The 19082-nt window shown below is 36.2% G+C and overlaps 2 protein-coding genes across 4 annotated transcripts; one reads left to right on the top strand and one right to left on the bottom strand.

Annotated features, from left to right (window-relative positions):
• Positions 1-13: 13 nt before the first annotated feature.
• On the bottom strand, positions 14-4115 carry LOC149740803 (uncharacterized). Its single transcript, XM_089871918.1, has 9 exons — positions 3657-4115; positions 3469-3579; positions 3232-3333; positions 2756-2848; positions 2591-2677; positions 2102-2385; positions 1536-1652; positions 1041-1200; positions 14-688 (listed from the first exon to the last, which is right to left on the bottom strand). The coding sequence occupies exons 1-9, from the start codon at positions 4033-4035 to the stop codon at positions 507-509; spliced, it is 1515 nt and encodes a 504-aa protein (XP_089728044.1). The 5' UTR covers positions 4036-4115; the 3' UTR covers positions 14-506.
• Positions 4116-6565: 2450 nt separating this feature from the next.
• LOC149740804 (uncharacterized) lies at positions 6566-19068 on the top strand. Of its 3 annotated transcripts, none has more exons than XM_089872820.1 (19): positions 6566-6720; positions 6795-6915; positions 7858-7947; positions 8184-8265; positions 8473-10733; positions 10959-11088; positions 11404-11524; positions 11958-12184; positions 12615-13584; positions 13845-13995; positions 14495-14604; positions 15124-15266; positions 15591-15653; positions 16106-16198; positions 16596-16682; positions 17165-17298; positions 17737-17809; positions 18280-18443; positions 18833-19068. In XM_089872820.1, the coding sequence occupies exons 2-19, from the start codon at positions 6817-6819 to the stop codon at positions 18872-18874; spliced, it is 5040 nt and encodes a 1679-aa protein (XP_089728946.1). In that variant the 5' UTR covers positions 6566-6720; positions 6795-6816; the 3' UTR covers positions 18875-19068. The 3 variants fall into 3 exon arrangements, with proteins under 3 accessions (XP_089728946.1, XP_089728947.1, XP_089728948.1); XM_089872821.1 differs by having other exon boundaries at positions 18283-18443; XM_089872822.1 differs by having other exon boundaries at positions 8476-10733.
• Positions 19069-19082: the final 14 nt, after the last annotated feature.

Genomic DNA, 19082 nt, shown 5'->3' on the forward strand with positions numbered 1-19082 from the left:
ACAAATTTTAAAGCTATATATATATAGTTCTGTTTATTTGATAATAGTTTGACGTCATAATTCACAACAATAAAGGCAACATATGACGTCACAGTGCTAAATCGAGAAATAGGCGGCACGTGACCAAAAAGGAACTTTTTTGCACATAATTAAAACGTCAAAATAATTACACCATCAAAAAACACCGAAAATTGTGGCAACTGTAAAAACAAAAGTGTAAAATCAATACATAGCAGTTTTAAGTTATGTGGTGTACCCAACCAATAAGGCGTTAATATTTTGTGCTTTTTCAAACTTGGCGCTTTTGACAGTAAATTAGAGGTATTTACTTTAAAAGCATGCAATACCAGCATGGCCAAAAGCAGTAAATATAAACCCTCGTTAAAAAGTCGCTCTTTGCATTGCCTTTAATGCATACTTTTTCGAAAATGATTGCCAAAAATACTCCGACACGGCAGCGCTAATTTAACGTCTCAAGACCAACAGCAAAAGAATAGTTCTACACCTTATTGTTTAACGTTATGCTGTGATTCCTTGTGCCGCCTAAGGTCAACTTTTCTTTGGAAAGCGCGGTCGCAAGCATCACAGGCAAAAGGTTTGTAACCCGTGTGTTTTCGCATGTGAGTAATGAGATTGGAGCTCTGACTGAAGGCCTTTCCACAAATACGACATTTGTGCGGCTTCTCACCTGTTTAGTAAAAAGAGCGATTATTGTACTGAGTTTTAAACATTCTAGGATCTAGATGAAATGTTATGTTTTTTTGTTGTTATGTTTTTTTTTATTTCAAATAAAATATTAAATAAAATGTTTTAAGTTACGTTATGACATGTGCTAATTAAACTCGTGTGATAACGACTGTCGTTTTCGGCCACGCGAGGATAAAGTAAGTTGCATTCATTCATTCATTCATTCATTCGTTCATTCGTTCATTCGTTCATTCGTTCATTCGTTCATTCGTTCATTCGTTCATTCGTTCATTCGTTCATTCGTTCATTCGTTCATTCGTTCATTCGTTCATTCGTTCATTCATTCATTATACCTGTATGTATGAAGGTATGTTTCTTCATGTCTGACTTTTGGTGAAACCTCTTCCCACAGTAAGGACATGGGAAGGGACGAGTATCACTGTGTATCAGGAGGTGGGTGGACAAAGTAGACGAACGTTTGAAGGTTTTGTGGCAGATATGGCATTCGAATACCTGAAAATATAGTTGAGTTATATAGGTGGTGGTTACCGACGTAAATTTTAGAGTGTGGAAAATTTTCATTCCATTTTCCCGTCCTATTTGGTAGTAAACAGAAAACCGTATCCTCCCGGTTCCCGTTTGAAACCGGTACCTACAGCACAACATTCTAAATATCCTAATCGTGTTTTAAACAACTAACAACCGTGTTTGGGAGTCGTGAGGATACGATTTTTTAATTCTTTGAGTGTTGCTTGTTTACTACCAAACAGTAGGAGAAAATGGAATAAAAAGAATGTTTCCATTCCCTCTAAATTCTATATTACAATGATAAAATGATCGTGTTTTACCTTTTCCCTATTATGGCTTGCCTTATGCTGACCCAGAGTTACAGCATGGCCAAAGGATTTGCTGCAAACGTCACAGTTGAATGTTCGATCACCTGAATGCGCTCGTCTACCGTGGACCTGGGATGGAAATACAACATATAAATGCACCAAGTATATGTACAAAATATGAATGATACTTTATAAAATAAAGCTATGTATGGTAACCTAGTATATGTTTGACTGAAAGCGGTTAAAAATGTAATTGTGCACCAATGTATAATACTGTGGGATAAGATGCTGAAACACTTTTAGCAAAGAACATCCATTATATTCTGACAACAACCTATGAAAGTCATGAGAATACGGTTTTATAATTACTGTTAAGAAAGAATACAGTTTGGAAAATAAAATGAATATGTGTCCCATCTTCCCCCACTCTACTAAATGCGAACAGCATAATTATAAGCCAAGGCAAATTTGTTTATGTATAGGTTTACAAAATGGTATGTAATAAAAATGCAGTTTTATTAAATTTGCTTTTATAGTTGGAGGGATTTTTTTGCGGAAGTTCCATACATTTTATTTACCTCTAATCCATGCGCTGTAGTAAAGTCTTTATTGCACTGCCCACACGTAAACTGTTCATTTGAATGATAACAGTTTGGTTGGCTCATAAATGGCGGCGGTTGTGGATTACTCGCAGTTGTCCCCAAAGTATTCGGGAAAAATAAGTTGCCCAACATAGGCGCTTGAGATGTCACTTTCGCGTGATGCTCCCGTATGTTCTCGGCAAGTTGTTTGTGGTTAAGAACGGCGTTGGTGGTAGCGTTATCGCCCATTAGGGAACGGTGTTTCAATAAGCTTGGCAACCCTGCAAAAATTAACACTTTAACATTCAAGAGGGGCAGTGACTGACAGAAGCGCGACATTGTTTACCGGTTATTATAAACGATGCGTTCAGTGATAAGATAAAAATGCAAAACAAAGCGTTAAAACTGGGTGAAGCGGCAGGGGAGTAGCCACCCTTGACACGTAATATTCGGTAAATGGCAAGACGTCACACATACGTTTCTTACCTGAATAAAATGGAAAGGCTCGAAGGAACGAAGAAATATTTTGAGCTTGCGCAAAGTGATGTAAATTCATCATTTGCGGGGGAGGGACTGAAATGTACAGAGTTTATAATCTCGATTTGGAAAGTTATCGAATTTGTTTAATCAAATATAAAAAAAGACAATTACCTTTGTTATTTTCGTACGTGCTCTGCTGTACATTTTGCTGCCACTGCGCATGCGCATTGTAGATAGTGGGAAACCTCAAGAGTTGAGTTTTTGCTAAAATCAAAATCAATGACATTATATAATTGAATGAAACGTATTTGTCCTTTCGCGTGGCGGGGCAACTAACATTCGCTATATATAGCACGGTGTTCTGTTTCACAAACTTTATGCTTTTCATCAGTTACCACGCATGTAAATATACAAATTTATTTAAAATATTTGATTCAAAAGGTCTTACAGCCATTTAAAGTAATACTGTTTAAATTACGCTTAGTAAAATTGTATAATTTTTGTTGATATATTCCCGGGTTTCAATTTGTGTATAAATTTCACCTCACGTTTCCAAATACAGTAATTGTACACACATATCCTCACGCATGGCAATGCCATTTGATACTGTGACAGACAAAGTCAAATCCAACAGTCAAACCACTCACCGATTAATTGTTGCAGCGCATAATTGTTCCATTCCGGCATCATTGCTGTACCGAGGGTTGAAAGTTTCGGACGTTTTTGACGCGGGGGTTCGACGTGGCCAACTGGTAAACGTTTATTTCAATAAAATTCATGCATTGCAATTAATATGTAATGTATATCGCACAAATAAATAAAATTTTGCCACAAAATTTTATTTTTTTACATTTTTTATGATTTTAACTTTTTTTTGTTTTTACCTTTTCCGGTTGAATTTAACGCTTCCACTGGGGGCCGCCAAAGATCTTTGCTTCCTGAACTTGATGGGGAAGTTAGAAAAGTCTTGTGATTGAAATTAGTTTTGTTTGTTTCTAAAAAGAATTTCATTTTCATTTATTAGACAAAAGATTGTGGAGACTTCCTTATGTTATTTGAGTTAATGTCTTACCCTGTTGCCTTCCCCATCCACTTTCGCCTTTCATAGAGATTGGAGATTCGATCGACGACTGGCCGGACTCTCTGTCTTGATTTCCCGCCGGCGAGCTTGACTCGCTCGATGTTTGTCTGCTGTAGCAATCGCGGTGTCCATTTTCCGCAGCAGGGTCCGTGATTCGGGGCTTCGGTTCACCGATGTCCTTTGAGTTTTTGAAAGTAAGAATTTCTGCCTTAAACTTGTTCATGCGAGGGTAGAGTACGGGTTCATTATCATGTTGAAACTGTTTCGTCATCTCAACTTGCTTCCGCAGAGTAGAATCAACGTACTTTGGCTTCATAGATAAGCAGAGAGGCTGCGTTTGCAAATCAGTGTTCATCCTTATCGTTTCCATCACATACCTGCATGAAAAAGTAAACAAAACATAAATAATTAGTTAAAAATCTAAGTTTTACAAACAACGACGTATAACTCCCATCGAAGTTGCGAACCCGCGTAACGAGTAATGTCTCGACCTTTCTTCAGCTGAGGCGCCTCAGTCTCTCAGTGCTGGAGACGAGAGACGAATGAAACCCATATACTCGCTCACTTTTACCATAGCGTCCTTTTCAATTATTAATCGCAATGTTTGATATGGCCACCCTTAATACAAAATAAAATTGCGATTACCGCTGTGAAGGGAAAATTGCCCGGTCGCAAAAATAAAATCCTATCCGAGCGCCAATCTGCAGCGCCTAAATTACCTGTCGCACAGAAAATTGATTATTTTTCTGCAGGTAAAGTGTGGTCGTTTTCGCACTGCAAATCTGATTTTAGATACGACTGCTCAGACTAAACCTTACACCTCGTGCAGCACGCGCTTGTCTCCTATCTAAGACACCCACCGAGACTACTGCTTAATTAATCATGCAAATTATTGTCACTGCTGTTATATGCGGCGCTTATAAATTAACAGTTCCCATATATGCTCTGCTGTATACGTGTGTTGTCGCGAAGAAAGCTGAAGCATCCGATCCAGTTTCGCTGTTCAAATTACAGAAAGAAGATGCAGAAATCGTTTCCTTCCCGATTCATCACACGAGCGAACGTTTATTAACCGTTTTCACTCTTATCCGCTGTTTCGAATCTAATTCTATTCTTTCAAATCCGGTGTAGGTTTGAAATACGAGACCTCCAGGCCCGCAACAAATACTGAACACACAACACGCTTGTTCTTTCTGCAGATACCGATATCGTCTACAAAGAGCCTCGAACTTTTAGGGATATGATGTTATCGTTATAACCTTCGTTCGAACCAAGAAAACCGAAAAACAAGTTTATTAAAAATTTGAATATAAACGTACGCGCAAAGTTTCCCGATTTTAAAATGTAACTTTTCATTAAAGGGGTATTGACGCTCGCTTTATATTAGCATGCAAAAGGTTACGAAATATTCCGTTTCAATAATGGTGAACAGGGTTTCTTAGAAGAAATTGGTATCAATCAAATAACATTATTGCTGAAGAGAACAGGTCCTATCGGGTTCGCCTTATTGCTTTTCCTGTAGTTGTCTTATAGATTATCCTGCACTGGCGTTTGAGTTTTATTCGATTAAGATAAATACCCCGATCTACCAAACCAGCAAGCCGCCCTACAGACGACTTTCTATTGCGTTTTAATCGTCTCGGCAAATATATAGTAGGAAAGGGGAAGACGTCCACCTTCTTATTCTGTTTTCTCGTACCATTTGGTAATAAACAGAGAATACTGAAATAATTATAAAACCATACCCCCCCCCCATGCAGCTCCGATAGACCGTTGTTAATTGTTTAAAACGCAATCAGGATATTTACATTTATGTGCCAAAGATGTCCCGTTTTCCCCACCTTACTATATATTTCTCAAGCTTCAACAATATTGTATAAATTGACAATGGATTTATTGAGGCTGTTTCATAACCAGCGGTGATACGATCACTTTAACACGCTTTGTGGCCGTTCCGCTTTATCACCGATGCTGGATTCGATGCCAAGACCCCAAGGTCACAGGTAGTTTTAACTTAATGTATGACTACGATAACACTTATTCCGTATTTTTTTATAGATTTTTTAACCTCACTTACGTAAATATGCCTTGTAATTGCGTTTTTATATAAAAAAAACGAAATGTGCTTTTAATTATTGTAAAGAAAACGTGGCTACTAGGGTAAAGGCGAGAACTACTTGAAAGGATATGGGGGTTAAATTTCTTTCGATTGTCGATTGGTTTCTGTGTCTTCTTCGAAGTTACGTCAAATACTTGATAAAACACCTCTTTACTTCGAGGAACGCTTATTATTCTTATAGTTGCTTCCATTTCCTAAATAAGAGCGACATCCCCCGTGAGTGGTTTAGTAGCAAATTAAAATTAAGATTAATGAAGAATACTGCATCTGAATATCAGAAATTTGATCGCGGTCAACTGGGCGTCCCTAGTTGGCCTTAATTGGTTTTTATTTTGTTGTGGTTGCAAACGACTATAATATATAACGGTATGGAAGTATCAGGTTGCTGAAAGTTTAAATTATTTGATTGGTTAACGCTGTTCTGGTAAAGCGGATATGTTTGGTATCCAAAGTAACATATCGCTATCGCGGCTATTTTTTAAACAAAACTTGTAGATTAAACCTAAATTCATTTAAATAAAGGATAGATCCGTCTAAATGGTTTGGCCTGGTCGGTATATCGTAGATTGACGCCAATTTGCACACTAAAGACTCTCTAGTGACACAAATTAGCATCTTCTAAACGAAATTAGTTACGTTTGGTGGCGGTAGTAAGCAATACCGTTTATATTTTTTATTTTTTATTGGTTAATACAAACAATATATATATCTAAGTTATTTTTTAAGTTTATTGTTATCTTTTAGTTCTGTGGTTCTTTTCTAGAGACCTCGAAACTCTAAAATTTACACAGTCGTTGATGCAGAACGAGTGTGGGAATATTTAAATAACTTCCTGGCAATTCGTTAAAATTCACGAAAAACCGCTGCATTTAAATCTCACAACAAACCAAAGGAAATCGTCTTGCTGTTTTAGTAGAAAAGTTCCGCTACCTATTGGTAAGTTTGTAACTAAACGTATATATAAATAGTTGTTTTAATGTGGGTAATGTTGTCTTAATTATATATTACAGCGTTTAATGTGTTATCTTCATAATGTCTGAGTCTTCGTTTGACACAAGTGCCGCCGAAACTGCTCAATCTTTTGCAAGTGGACTTTCTCTGGGTCAATGCATCAAAAAAACAGCAGAAGAGGTAAAGGTGCTAGTGAAGAATCTCCCCCCCCCCCACCTTATTTGGTAACCACTAACCCCCTAACCATCAACACCTAACCACCACAGAAATAAAAAAGAGTAGAACGCGCAATTGCCCAAAACTGTGATATATTCTTTTTTCTATTCACGTGACCGCCAACTCCGTCCCCATTTCTCTTCGTCTCCATTGTAAAAGATAGACGCATAATAGTTTTAAGAGGTTTTAGCTGTTTATTTCAAAAAACTACACCAACTATTTAGGTTTCTTAGGCCAGTTTAGTTATTTGGTACGTTAACGCTTACAGTTTACCACTTGTTTATGAAATTTAATTATTTAATAAATTTAATTAAAAACCTTCAGAAAACGGGTTGTTGGAAATATTTACATATTAGAAAATAGTTGTTTTACCCTATGACTTAAAATCAAGTCAAAACACATAGAAAAACTACATAAAATGCCCTCGACTCTATTGACTGCAATGGTAAACGGGAACGACCCGCGAAGGAGAGAGAGTGTATCATGCTCTCTCCTTTGCCGACATTGGAGATGCGCGTTCTATTCTTTTTTATTTCTGTGCTAACCACCTAACCTAGGGGGTTAGGGGTTAGTGGTTAGCAAATAAAGTGGGGGGGAAGATTCTTCACTAGCACCGAGGTAAATATTGTTTTCTTTTATATCCCCACGTTACTGTTGGTATCGTTTGTTTTTTAATGCACTTCATAAATGCAAATTCCACAATTTTTTAAAGTTTATTTGTTATATAAATCCTGGACATAAAAACTATATAGCAGTTATCAGGAAGCAGGGAGACGTAAGGAACATTTTAAAACCAAAATATTCATTATTTACCAACATTAAGATTATAAAAGCAGTCACTGTTTTATTGGATAATCTTTCTTGTTTAACACATGTGAACTAATAATATCTTTTATTTACTTATAGTCCAAACCAACAAAATGGTACGAGTTGCAGCCAACATTTGAAAATCAATGGCACACTTTGCAAGGAGAACCTGTTGTATCATCTGCACAGGTGAGTAAAATTAATTTTTTTATTTAAATTGCATGCAGTGTTAATTAGTATTAATAACATTTATGGTAACTGTAAGCTGGCACGGTGTGTTGGAACACTCTGTTATAATGACTGTTGTTTTGTGGCCATGTAAGGATAGGGCCGGTTTTGTTCATTTATTCAACTTTTTGATTAGTGTAAATTAGTAGGCTTACTAGTTAAATTGTTTAACCTCACTGGGGTTTCAATGTTTTCAGGCTTCTCTCTATGAAGATATAACACAGGTCCCTATAACAGAAGATTCTATTCAAACTCATAACAAAAGCATCAGCCAAAAAGGTAACATTTGATGTTAATTTACATTAAACTTATTATTGTTGGATATATCGTATATGGTAATGCCTTTGTATGTTTACACTCTTGTTTTTTCAGGTATAATTTGTCCTGAATTAAATACGAATACAAAAATCAAAATTTTTTGTTCATTGTTATCATACCAGAATCTCACCACAGCCATGTAATTAATATTTTCTTTATTGTTTTTAGAAGAGCAAGACCCAATATCCCGTTTACTCCAATCCACCACAACTCCCCTGGAAGAGCTAAAGAAAACTTACCACGATAACATTTTGCCCAATTCCTCAAGCTTTTATACAGCAGGTACCAATGTACAAGATCCATACACATCCACATTTAGTGGGAAACCAAAAGTAGCTTGGTCAACTAAACCACATGAAGCAACTACTGCTGCAGATACTGCAGATAATCAGTCATTAAGTGACCCACTGTCTGTTGAAATGATCACCAACATTCTGGAAAAAGACGACTCACTTGCACAGAGAGTACGAGAGTTACTTGAAGATGAAAAATCATCAGAACAAAGTGAACCTGATCTGCTTAAGGAGCAATCAACCACAAACCGATTCCCTGAACTCCTACAAACCGAAACACCAACTTCCGTTGAACAACATCAAGACCAAACAACCAAGACGACAGAAACTGAGATTCCAAAAACTTCTGTTGCTTCGTCATCCCCTAGCAGCTCTATACCTTCATTCAAGGAGTCCAAAGATTTTCCTACCTCAAAGCCTGTTCATACCATTGATAATAAAGTTGACACACCGTCTATACTACAACCACAATCAACCTCAATAACAAGGTCTGATCGTTTATCATTCGACCCCTTATTCAGTTTAAATTCAACTCGTAGCACTGAGTATGGCGATCTCCCTGATGCTGTGGACATCCCACAAGATATAGTGGATCGAATAAACAGTCTACGGATGTCTCAACGTGAGGAAAATGCACTATCTATTGCAAGTATAATTGAGACACAGCCTAAGTATGCTTGGTCTGACACAAAGCAAGCAATAAACCATGTCCCTTCATCCGCACCACAAACTTCAGTTGTTGAAAGCAAATATACCAGCCTTAACAAGCAGACATCGAATACCAACCAAGACCAACCTACACAACTCAGTGGTGGCATCCCAATAGCTGGGGATGTACAGTACCACACTGGGTCAAACCCGATTACTCCACAATTCCCAGTTGAAGAAGATAAATTGCTCCAACTCCACACCTACATCACTAAGAAGACAGGATCTTTATCCATTTCTCCTCTTGTATCCGGAAACGCCCGACTTCCAAGTCCTCCAGATTATTCCTCAGTAACCAATGATGCTGGAGATCTTCCTGTTGTTTCTTCTTCTTCTTCTCTTCCAGTGTCTCATCCCATCACCGTGGATGTTGCTCATGATGTTGAAGATCCCGTTGATGTAATTGGATCAGAGAGGAAAGAGCCTGAAGGAATGAGTCCTCCCATTACAACAGCTGCTCCATTGTCAACTTTAAGTAAACCAATCCCTGACAACAACTTGTACAGAAATCTAAATGTTTCAAATAATTCTTTCCCCCAAAGTGGTATCGAAAATCCTGATAAAAGTTTTGCCGATGAGTCCTTGCTTGCAAAGATTAAATCTGTGTTGTCTGACTCCATGATGTCTCAGATAGATGAATCTCAAGATCCCGACATCCTGGTGTCCGGAGGAGAGAGGAGTATAAACAGCAGCATTGATTCTCTTGCTGTTCAAGTGAAAGCGCTCTTGGAGGAGGAAATTCCTCTTGCTCTAAACGGGAGTGGAAACGAAATGGACCAATCGAATCTAAGTGAGGCTATTGAGAACTTTGAAAACACTGAGATATGGAAATATGTGATGCAATTCTTGCCCACTGTGGAGAGTGGTAGAGATATGGTGGATGGAAATCGCAGTGAAGCTTATTCAAACAAGCAAGAAACAACTGGCAATGGAAGTCTTGATGATTCTGCCATTGGTAACTCATTTCTTGAGAGAGTTAGATTTGAATACAGGAAAGAGAAAGTTCTTCAGGAGAAACAGAGGATATTAAATGATCCCGATGTCACTGCAGAAACAAGGATTAGAAGAGATGATATTAAAGTCCAAGATATAAGTTCCCATACATCCAAGTCCAATGCACACACACCTACTATGGGCAACTATAAACCTAGCCAACCACCCTACGACCCTCATCAAACAAAAGAATCCTCTAAGTTTGACGAGAGTAATATTTCTATTCCAACATCAACCCCTGATGAGGAGCTTAGCTTCCACAGGATCACAGAGAGTCATTCAACTCCTGATCCCAACTCCTCTCATCCTCCAACTTCCTTCCAAAGATATGAATCCATTCCTGGCATCCCATCTTTCAAAAGGAGCGTTTTATCTCCATCCGTATCAACCAACTCATCTTCATCATCAACTCCAAGACCACAGGAACACCTGGAGGTAAAATAGAGTTGTTTTATATACACTATAGTAGTTTATATTTTCAGTACATAACGACTGTTTTAAGTGGTTGGTCCAAAAATTTGCATTTGCATGAGACAATTTTATGCCATACCCATTTAAAATGACTAATAAAAATAAAATAACACTTTTCTTTGTAGAGAAGTGTCATAATTATTTTTGTTGGTGTGTATCAACATAGGGTTTTGTGTTTGTTGTTTTTAGAAGCCAAAGGAGCAAGTGAAGCCTGTTTCATTCACTCCTTATAAATCAAATGCAACGAATGTGATCTCAAATCAAATATCCAAGGCAAACCAAAGGAATTTCAACTATACAATGACTCCAGCCAAACCTTGTAAGTAACTAACCTATTCTGTACTATTCTATGTGTGTATGGCCCGACAGTCAGGCACGTTTTGGGACCTGGAAATAAATTGGCCCATTACCCTGACACCCAGGGTGCTACAACTCATTAAGTGACCATTGGGTTGAACGGTTGAAGTAATGTCTGTTAAGTGTCTTGCCCAAGGAAACATGGGGCTAACCACTAAGCCATAGTGCTGGTACTATATAACTCATATAAGTCTGTGCAATTCAACCACACAGTCAGGCATGTGGGTTCACCAGTTTTTTTAAACGTTTGGAATTTTGTTATATTGTTTTCCCTCAGTGCCTGTACCTGATTTGCAACCTACTGACTCAGTGAAGCAAAACAAGGAAGCAAGTTTTGATCATCTTCGCGTTTCTTCTTTTGTTTCGGAAATTTCACAGAAATCAGAACCAAATATAAGGTTAGTATACACCAATACTCGCCTAAAAAATTGGCTTAATAAACTTTTAAAGTATTTAACCGTTATTTGTTGGTATTGTGCTGTGTTTTTGCATAGAATTGTGCATAACTGTAAAATAACATAGACATATACATATACAATAAATGAAACATGTTTTTCTAACTTCTTAATTTGTTCAGGAATAATTCCAAAAACTACAAATTCCTAGAAATTTTTAGCTTATATTTATCTTTACAGTTAAATGTATGCATATATAATGGGGTAATGGTAATGGCTAATCCTGACCTAAATTCTGGATCCCATGGGCCATGGCTTGTCACACTGCTGGACCTCACTCACATAGAATCGATTACTTAGTTATATAAAGTTTTAATAATTATATAAAGTTGTAATTTAAATAAATGCAATATAAACCAGTTTATTTTCCACATAGGGCTAAAGAAAGCTACCAACCCAAGCAAGAACCACCAAGTCCTTACATTAGATCTGCTTACTTTGACACAAAACCAACTGACAACACAGCAAGTAATCCTACAAAGGGATCCCACCACACACATAGAAATGACTTTACCCACCAGAAAGAGGTCACCCCTCAACCATCCTCGAAAAATACAAGAGGTTCTCCCAAACAATCTTCTCCTCGTGTTAGAAATGGAAGAGGTAAGACCTACTGCATTATTCTGTTACATCTGCTACCAGCTATAATGGTAATAATTTATTAGCGGCTGATCCGGTATGAAAAAACGCAGTGTATTTCTGACATTTTATTTGCCGTCTGGCTAGACTGCCCCACATTCAATGCCGTTTAAAGAATATTTACCCGTATTACTGTATAGGATTTTTTAAAGGCTAAATATTTTTGCATACATTGTTTTTAATATATTGTATTGAGCACTTATTGCATTTTATGAGTTAGCTTTGTGAATATTTGTTTTGTTTTTTATTCAAAAAAAGTTAGTTTGATTTAATATATATTCTTGCTTATAATTTTATTGAATTAAGTTTTATCACTGTTAGTTGTATAATATCTAAACCTTGAGTAACTAATACACATAGGTATTTATCATTAAAACAACTTTAACTTATACAGAAACTCAACATACGACATACAGAAGTCCACCTCGTAACAGTGGAGAGAAATTCCCTCAGCGATCTCCATATTTAGATCGAATCCAGGTCCGAGATTGGTTGGAGTCGCCAGAGCATGAAAAACTAAAAAGCAGTGTCAAATATCTTCCCACTTTTGCTGAATTGATGAAACAGCAAGAAAGAGAAGAAAATAAAAGTCACCATCAGGATTTAGATGTTATACCAACTAATGATAGAAAACCACCTTTGAGACCTGTTGATGTAAATAAAGAGGATAAGCTGGTTTTGGGAAGTCTTCCTAAGATCACAGTGAAGACACCTGTAGTGGATGTGAGGTTAAAGAAGGATTCATCGGAAGAATCGGTTGTGACGACTGATAAGTCGATCAGGAACTTGGAAATATCTTCTTGCAGGCCCGAGATACCTTCAGATGATTCTTACCAAGATGCAAGCCTAACTAACGGGGATGGGAATTTATCCTCTGGGAAGACAGGATCGACAAGTGATCTTGACATCCAGAGGAGGATAGTTAATCATGGAGCATTGGAAGAAGATAGAAATACATCTAGGAGAAAATCACAGAGCAAGATGCCTCTTACTCTTCAGGAGTTCCAGCAACTTGGGGAAGACTCACAGAGGAGGTTGGTGAAACAGATTCTTACCTGGTTTAAAGAGAAGAAGAACACATCAAGAGGTGGAAGATCGCATCATTCTGCTCCCGCATCCGGACCTAAGTCCTCTGCTGAACCAACCACTGATGACTTCACCACGAATGCTGTGTGTGATAGTGATAGCACAGAGTATTGTGATCTTCCAGACTCCAGGCCCGCTTCTTCTCTTCCCAAGGACTCCACAGTGGAGAGACTCCTAGGAGTAGATGAATCAAGAGCAGAGATCATCATGAGAAGATTGATGGATAAAATAGAGCGACAAAAAGTGAAGGAAGGTTCTCCAAGATTGCGACACGCAAGGTTGGAATTAATTTCTGTATAATTTGAATTTCAAGCACCAAAATCTGGGATGGCAGACATGATAACACCGGTTACTATAAATAAATAATCTTTTAGTGGCTCAACTGGTATAAAAAATATAGTGTATTTCTATTTTGAAACATTGGAAAAAAAGATCTGCTAAAAGATTATTAGGCTCTGAAAAATATAAACAGTTGTATATGAGCTGAAGTATTGCTATATGCCTGGTATGGGTTAAGTTTTAATCATTTTCTTTGTAGGAGTCCGGCATCTTCCAGCACTCCACAGCGAGTCCATGCTGCCATTATTCCTCCTGAAGCAAGCTCCATTGCATCCACTGATACAGATGCAAGGAGTGTCCACTTCGTGAAAGTCAGGGATAAAAAACATGTTGGACACAAGAAAAAGAAGGTAGGGCAAAATAAATTTTGATTGTTTAGAAAAAATAAAGTATATATATACATATATATATATATATATACATATATATATATATATATATATATATATCCGGGTTGGCAGATATATATATATATAATGTATGGAAAATAGATTTGAATTTTTAGATTTTAGAAAAAGGTATGTATTTCAAAAAAATTAAAACATACAAAAAAGTTATGGTGAAAAAAACTGTTTCTCATGTACATGGGTGAGGTTTAGCGACCACTGGGTTGGACCAAAGTTCGCTTAGTGGATTGCTGAAGGATATATTTGCTTACTAGTTTCAAGCATTAAATCTGGTATGGCCCTATCGACAACGTTAGGTCACCTAAAACGATAGATTATGAACTTTTCATTTAATGAAGTTTTAGTAGAAAGTTCATACTACTTATTATAATTAAATTTACAAATAGGACTTAAATTTTACAATTTGTAAATAACTAAATAGGGCTTAAATTATATTTTTTAGGTTACTTATGTTGAGGAAGTGTCCAGTAGTGAACCTACAGTGATTCATGTTAAAAGAAGGCACAGAAAACATGAGGAAAAAATCCCTCAACGTCTAGTGCTGCATGATAGGTGAGTTTGTATATTGCTTTTATTTTATACCAATAATGAACAAAAATTTGTGCATTTAGTAGCCTAATAAAGCAAAGCACTTTGTAGTTTTTGTGTGTTATAAATTTATAATTATGGACATCGTCTTGTTTTGGCTCTGATTTCACTCATAGGCTCCCATATCATATCTATATGTACACCAGTATGTTGGCACAGGATGAAACTTGTTTATTAGTCCGGCCCCGTAGTGAATTGTTTAGCGCGCTTGCGCGCATGCCTATTACATAGAGGTTATAAGTTCAAGGCTGGTTGATGTTACCATTGTGGACGTATGTGTCCTTGAGCAAGACACTTAACGGCAATTTCTCAATATGTTGTCTGGGAATGCACATTGCAGAATAATTAGGTATTCTAGGATAACAGAATACCGAATCCCGTAATTGGATTCGAATACAAAAGGATTCGAATCTCACCGATTCGAAATTCTGTAATGTGCATCCCTAATGTTGTCATATATTGCAACTCATATATTTGTTGCAGATCAATCCAAACATTCTCACCAACCCACCATCATCCAGTGGTGAGGATCTCCATGAAAAATGATGCGGGCACCAACATCCCGTCTCCAACAAGGAGGAACAAAACTCCAAGGAAGTCGAGAGCAGTCCAAACAACCACAGCAGGTTGGGAAGATTTTAAAATACTTGAGCAAAAACGATGAAATATTCATTGTACAGTTTTTCCTGGGTTGATACGAAACCTAAACTTTGTAATTTTTCTATCCTCCTGTTTTGGTTCCAAATTTGTAAATTTTATGCAAACATTTCGACATTTGGTTATTTAAAGTGGATATATATATAATTATGTATATATATTGTATGTATCATATTCCGAAGTTTCTTTTTAATTAAATTACAATTAATTACCACTTAGTTGTCAATGGCTCCAAAAGTCAATTCAGTTGAAATAATTTTAATTTTTTGAATAAAAGGTGTTTAACTTTTCAGAACAAGAATCTTTGAATGACACAATTACTTACGAGCCAGTGGAGGAGGATAAAGAAAATAATGGTTTGTTTAAAGTGTTTATCATTATTTGTTGAGTTACCTGCAAAATCAAAACAAAGTTACACATGGTAACCAATAAGCTGGAGCAAGGTGTGTGAAACAGAACACCTGTGTTATAATGACTGTTGTTTTCTGGCCACACATTCATTCAGGTACCGTACAAAAATGTTCACTTCATTGAATAAGGAAATATCATTTTTTTAGTCCTAAAATTATGTTTTTATTCAATTGCTGTGTAACAAGCCTAGTAAAATCTCTTTTTATCCAAAGTTATTTTAAGTATAGTAAGGTGGGGGAAGATCGGACACATTTTCATTGTGTTTCTCGTCCCATTTGGTAGTAAACTAGGAATTATAAAACTATACCTTGGTTAATTGTTTAAAATGCGATTGGGGTATTTAAATAATATGTGCTAAAGGTGTCCCATCTTACCCCACAACACTATATATTTACAGTTGTATCTGATCCAAAAGAAAAATCCAGGTTTTCAAGTTTCTATGTTGATTTTGATTCAAAATCGAAGAAACCGACAACAGCAACAAAGCAAGGTATGCTGTGATGTAGTTGAATAATTTATTATTATAAACTCGTTTTATGTGCATATCAATGTTTTTCGCCCAAAAAGTAAAGGCGTTATAATTTTAAAGTAAATAAATGAACTATACGGTAAGTTACGTGGTAACTTGTAAGCGGGCACGAGGAACATGAAATAGGACACCTGTGTTATAAAGACTTTTGTTAGCCTACCATACAAGGATTAAAGCTGCCAAGGAAATTTTGTAGTAGCTAAACTTTATAATTAAAACAATAGTAAAAGTAATAGCATTGTTACAATAGATAGTCATTACCCTTAACTTAGCAGTTGTAACATAATGTTCACCAATCACTATAATACTATATATTCACCATTGAATGACTTACTTAATACTATGATTGCATTGACAGCGAATGCAGTGATGCCGAAAAGTGTTGCCTGGTATGAACCGTACCGATACGAACCTCCATGGGGTAAACCACACACCATTATTGAGGGTAAGAGTATAAGAGATTCAATTAAACATTCATAGGCTGGGAATAATGAACTAAACATGGTACCCAGTGTTTTGTTACTTTTACTAACAGACATAATGTAAATAACCTTGTAACTATTTATCTGGTATAAGAGGCGTAATGTAGGGTTACAAGTCAAATAATTTTAATGTTGCTGACTTTTTAGTCATCTACGTTTAACCAATACTGAAAATCCTAGCATGTAACCTGACACATCCTTACCTTAAATGTATTATCTGAACGCATTGTTCATACATAATCCAATACTAACTGCTTTTACTATTTTTTACTACAATAAAAGTTGACCCTAAAGCGCAAGCATTCTGTTTTAAACATTAAAAAAATATAAAAAAAAAATTTTTTTTACAAGAAAAACTAAAAATTTTATAAAAATTAATTAACTTTTATCTTTTTGCATCGAAAACTAAAAATTTAATGAAAAATATTTTTTTTTTTTTTCCCAGAACCAGAGCGACCGGGGTTGGTCAGGATGAGTTTACAAGATGCATTAGTAAGTCACCATCCCCAGTTTGTGACTAAATCTCGGCAAAGACAAAGAAAGATTGCTATTAGCTCCGAAGAAAGAGCAATGCAAGAGGTATGGAGATTGATTTGTGTAATCCAAAGTCGCAGCCCGCAGGCATTATTATGTTAATGTATCTTACTTTATCCTCGGTGGCTCGAAAAGGCAGTCGTTATAACACGAACGTCCACAATGGTAGCAACGACAAACCTATAACCCATTACCTCTGGGTTGGAGGCAGACACACTAACCGTTTTCTCACAGCGTCGATATCATATGATGGTACAGCCAGGTGTATTATAATTCTAAGAAAGATTGGCTTACTCTGTTGATGTCTCGCTGAATGGCAGACGAAACTTCGGTTCTTTGAAGAGCATAAGACCAACTGTTAACATTTTTTAACAATAAGATTAACTTTATTTGTCTCCTTGATTATAGTAGCAAAGATTTAGAAAAATTATTTGAAGAAGATCTCATAAATAATTTTTTAAAACAAATTTTTATTCTTTGTAGATATGGGCTGAAGAAAGAGAGCGAGTATTTGGAAAGAAGAAAGATATAACAGAAAAAAGGCGAACAACAACACGTGTGTATTTTTTATTTAAATTTATAAAGTTTTGGATATATGTTCATTAATATTTTACCAGACGCCCACTGTGCTTGTGTGTCAACATAACTTTTATTTGATTGTAATATTAAGATCATAATGATGCACAAAAATGAGAAGAAATTATAAAAATAAGAAACAATTTTCTTCTTTATAAGTTGTACTTTAGTACTGTTTTTAAACCTGAAAATTGACTCTGACCTAGTTTTGTTTATATTTCACTTTCATATTATAAATAAATGACTGAATGTAACTTGTTTTATCCTCACGTAGCAGGAAAAACAGCAGTCGTTATTACACATGTGTTCCGTTTCATAAATCTCGTGCCTGCTTACTAGTTATAGTTACCACGTATGTAACTTTGTGGGTGTGTTTTTTTGTATGGCTGTTTTTTTTTCTGTAATTTAGACAAACCATTAATAACCTCATTGAATTAATTGTATTCAAAGCAGCAGTTCCAGTGCGTCGCCGTGTTGAGATGACGAGAAAGCAAATAATCGCGGAGACTCGTGAAAAATACAAACAACTCCCTGAGGTTGTGAACAGGAAGAAAGAAGAAGAAAGAAAGAGAGAATATTCAACCAACAGACACAAAGCATTGATGTATAAAAGGGTAAAGATTTAAAATACATGTGTACTGCCCAGTTGGTGCTGTATTCTCTATTATATGTAAGTGAGATCCTTGTCCAGCACCTGGGATTTAGGCAAGATTTGGCTCATTACCCCAAAACCCAATAAGATTTATTAAGTCGTTCATATACCCAGTACAATAAAGTCGGAAACTGCACCAACAACGGACTCATTGGACCGCATTTGCAACATAGTTGGTGCTATTTTCAATGTGTTTATTTATTTTAAGCCTTTTATCTTAGGGTGTTATTCTTTCCAACTAAAAGATTCAAGCAAACTAAAAAAACTAAAAGATTTGTGCATGTTAATGTTTAAAAAAGTTTTAAAATAAATTTCAGGATATTGTACTTTATCAATGTATTTATGTTTCAGAAAGTACAAAACCAAGTCCTGGGGCGCTGTTTCAACAATTAATAAAAAGTGCCAAGACGTTTAAAAAGTTACTGTCGTCATGTATTCTTGTTAAATAGGTAGAATGTTCCATCTGCAGTGCTTAAGTGTTCTATTATCCCATATTTCAAAGAAAATATTCCTCCAAAGTTTATTGTTTGTGTATTTGTATTGTACTATTGTAGCTTGTAGATTTCAGAATACACAAGTTTTTGACATGCGGGTGTATTTG

Source organism: Ciona robusta, chromosome 2 (genome assembly GCF_009617815.1).
Source record: "Ciona robusta chromosome 2, ASM961781v2".
NCBI classification, from domain to species: Eukaryota; Metazoa; Chordata; class Ascidiacea; order Phlebobranchia; family Cionidae; genus Ciona; species Ciona robusta.

Excerpts from the sequence above, each read along its gene's own strand:
- LOC149740804 (XM_089872820.1), top strand. The coding sequence starts at position 6,817 with ATGTCTGAGTCTTCGTTTGACACAAGTGCCGCCGAAACTGCTCAATCT. Across the intron at positions 8,266-8,472 it reads CAAAAGCATCAGCCAAAAAG|AAGAGCAAGACCCAATATCC; the intron begins GTAACATTTGAT and ends TATTGTTTTTAG. Across the intron at positions 15,654-16,105 it reads GGAGGATAAAGAAAATAATG|TTGTATCTGATCCAAAAGAA; the intron begins GTTTGTTTAAAG and ends ATATATTTACAG.
- LOC149740803 (XM_089871918.1), bottom strand. The coding sequence starts at position 4,035 with ATGGAAACGATAAGGATGAACACTGATTTGCAAACGCAGCCTCTCTGC. Across the intron at positions 2,678-2,755 it reads CACGTACGAAAATAACAAAG|TCCCTCCCCCGCAAATGATG; the intron begins GTAATTGTCTTT and ends TGTACATTTCAG. Across the intron at positions 2,386-2,590 it reads AGCCTTTCCATTTTATTCAG|GGTTGCCAAGCTTATTGAAA; the intron begins GTAAGAAACGTA and ends TAATTTTTGCAG.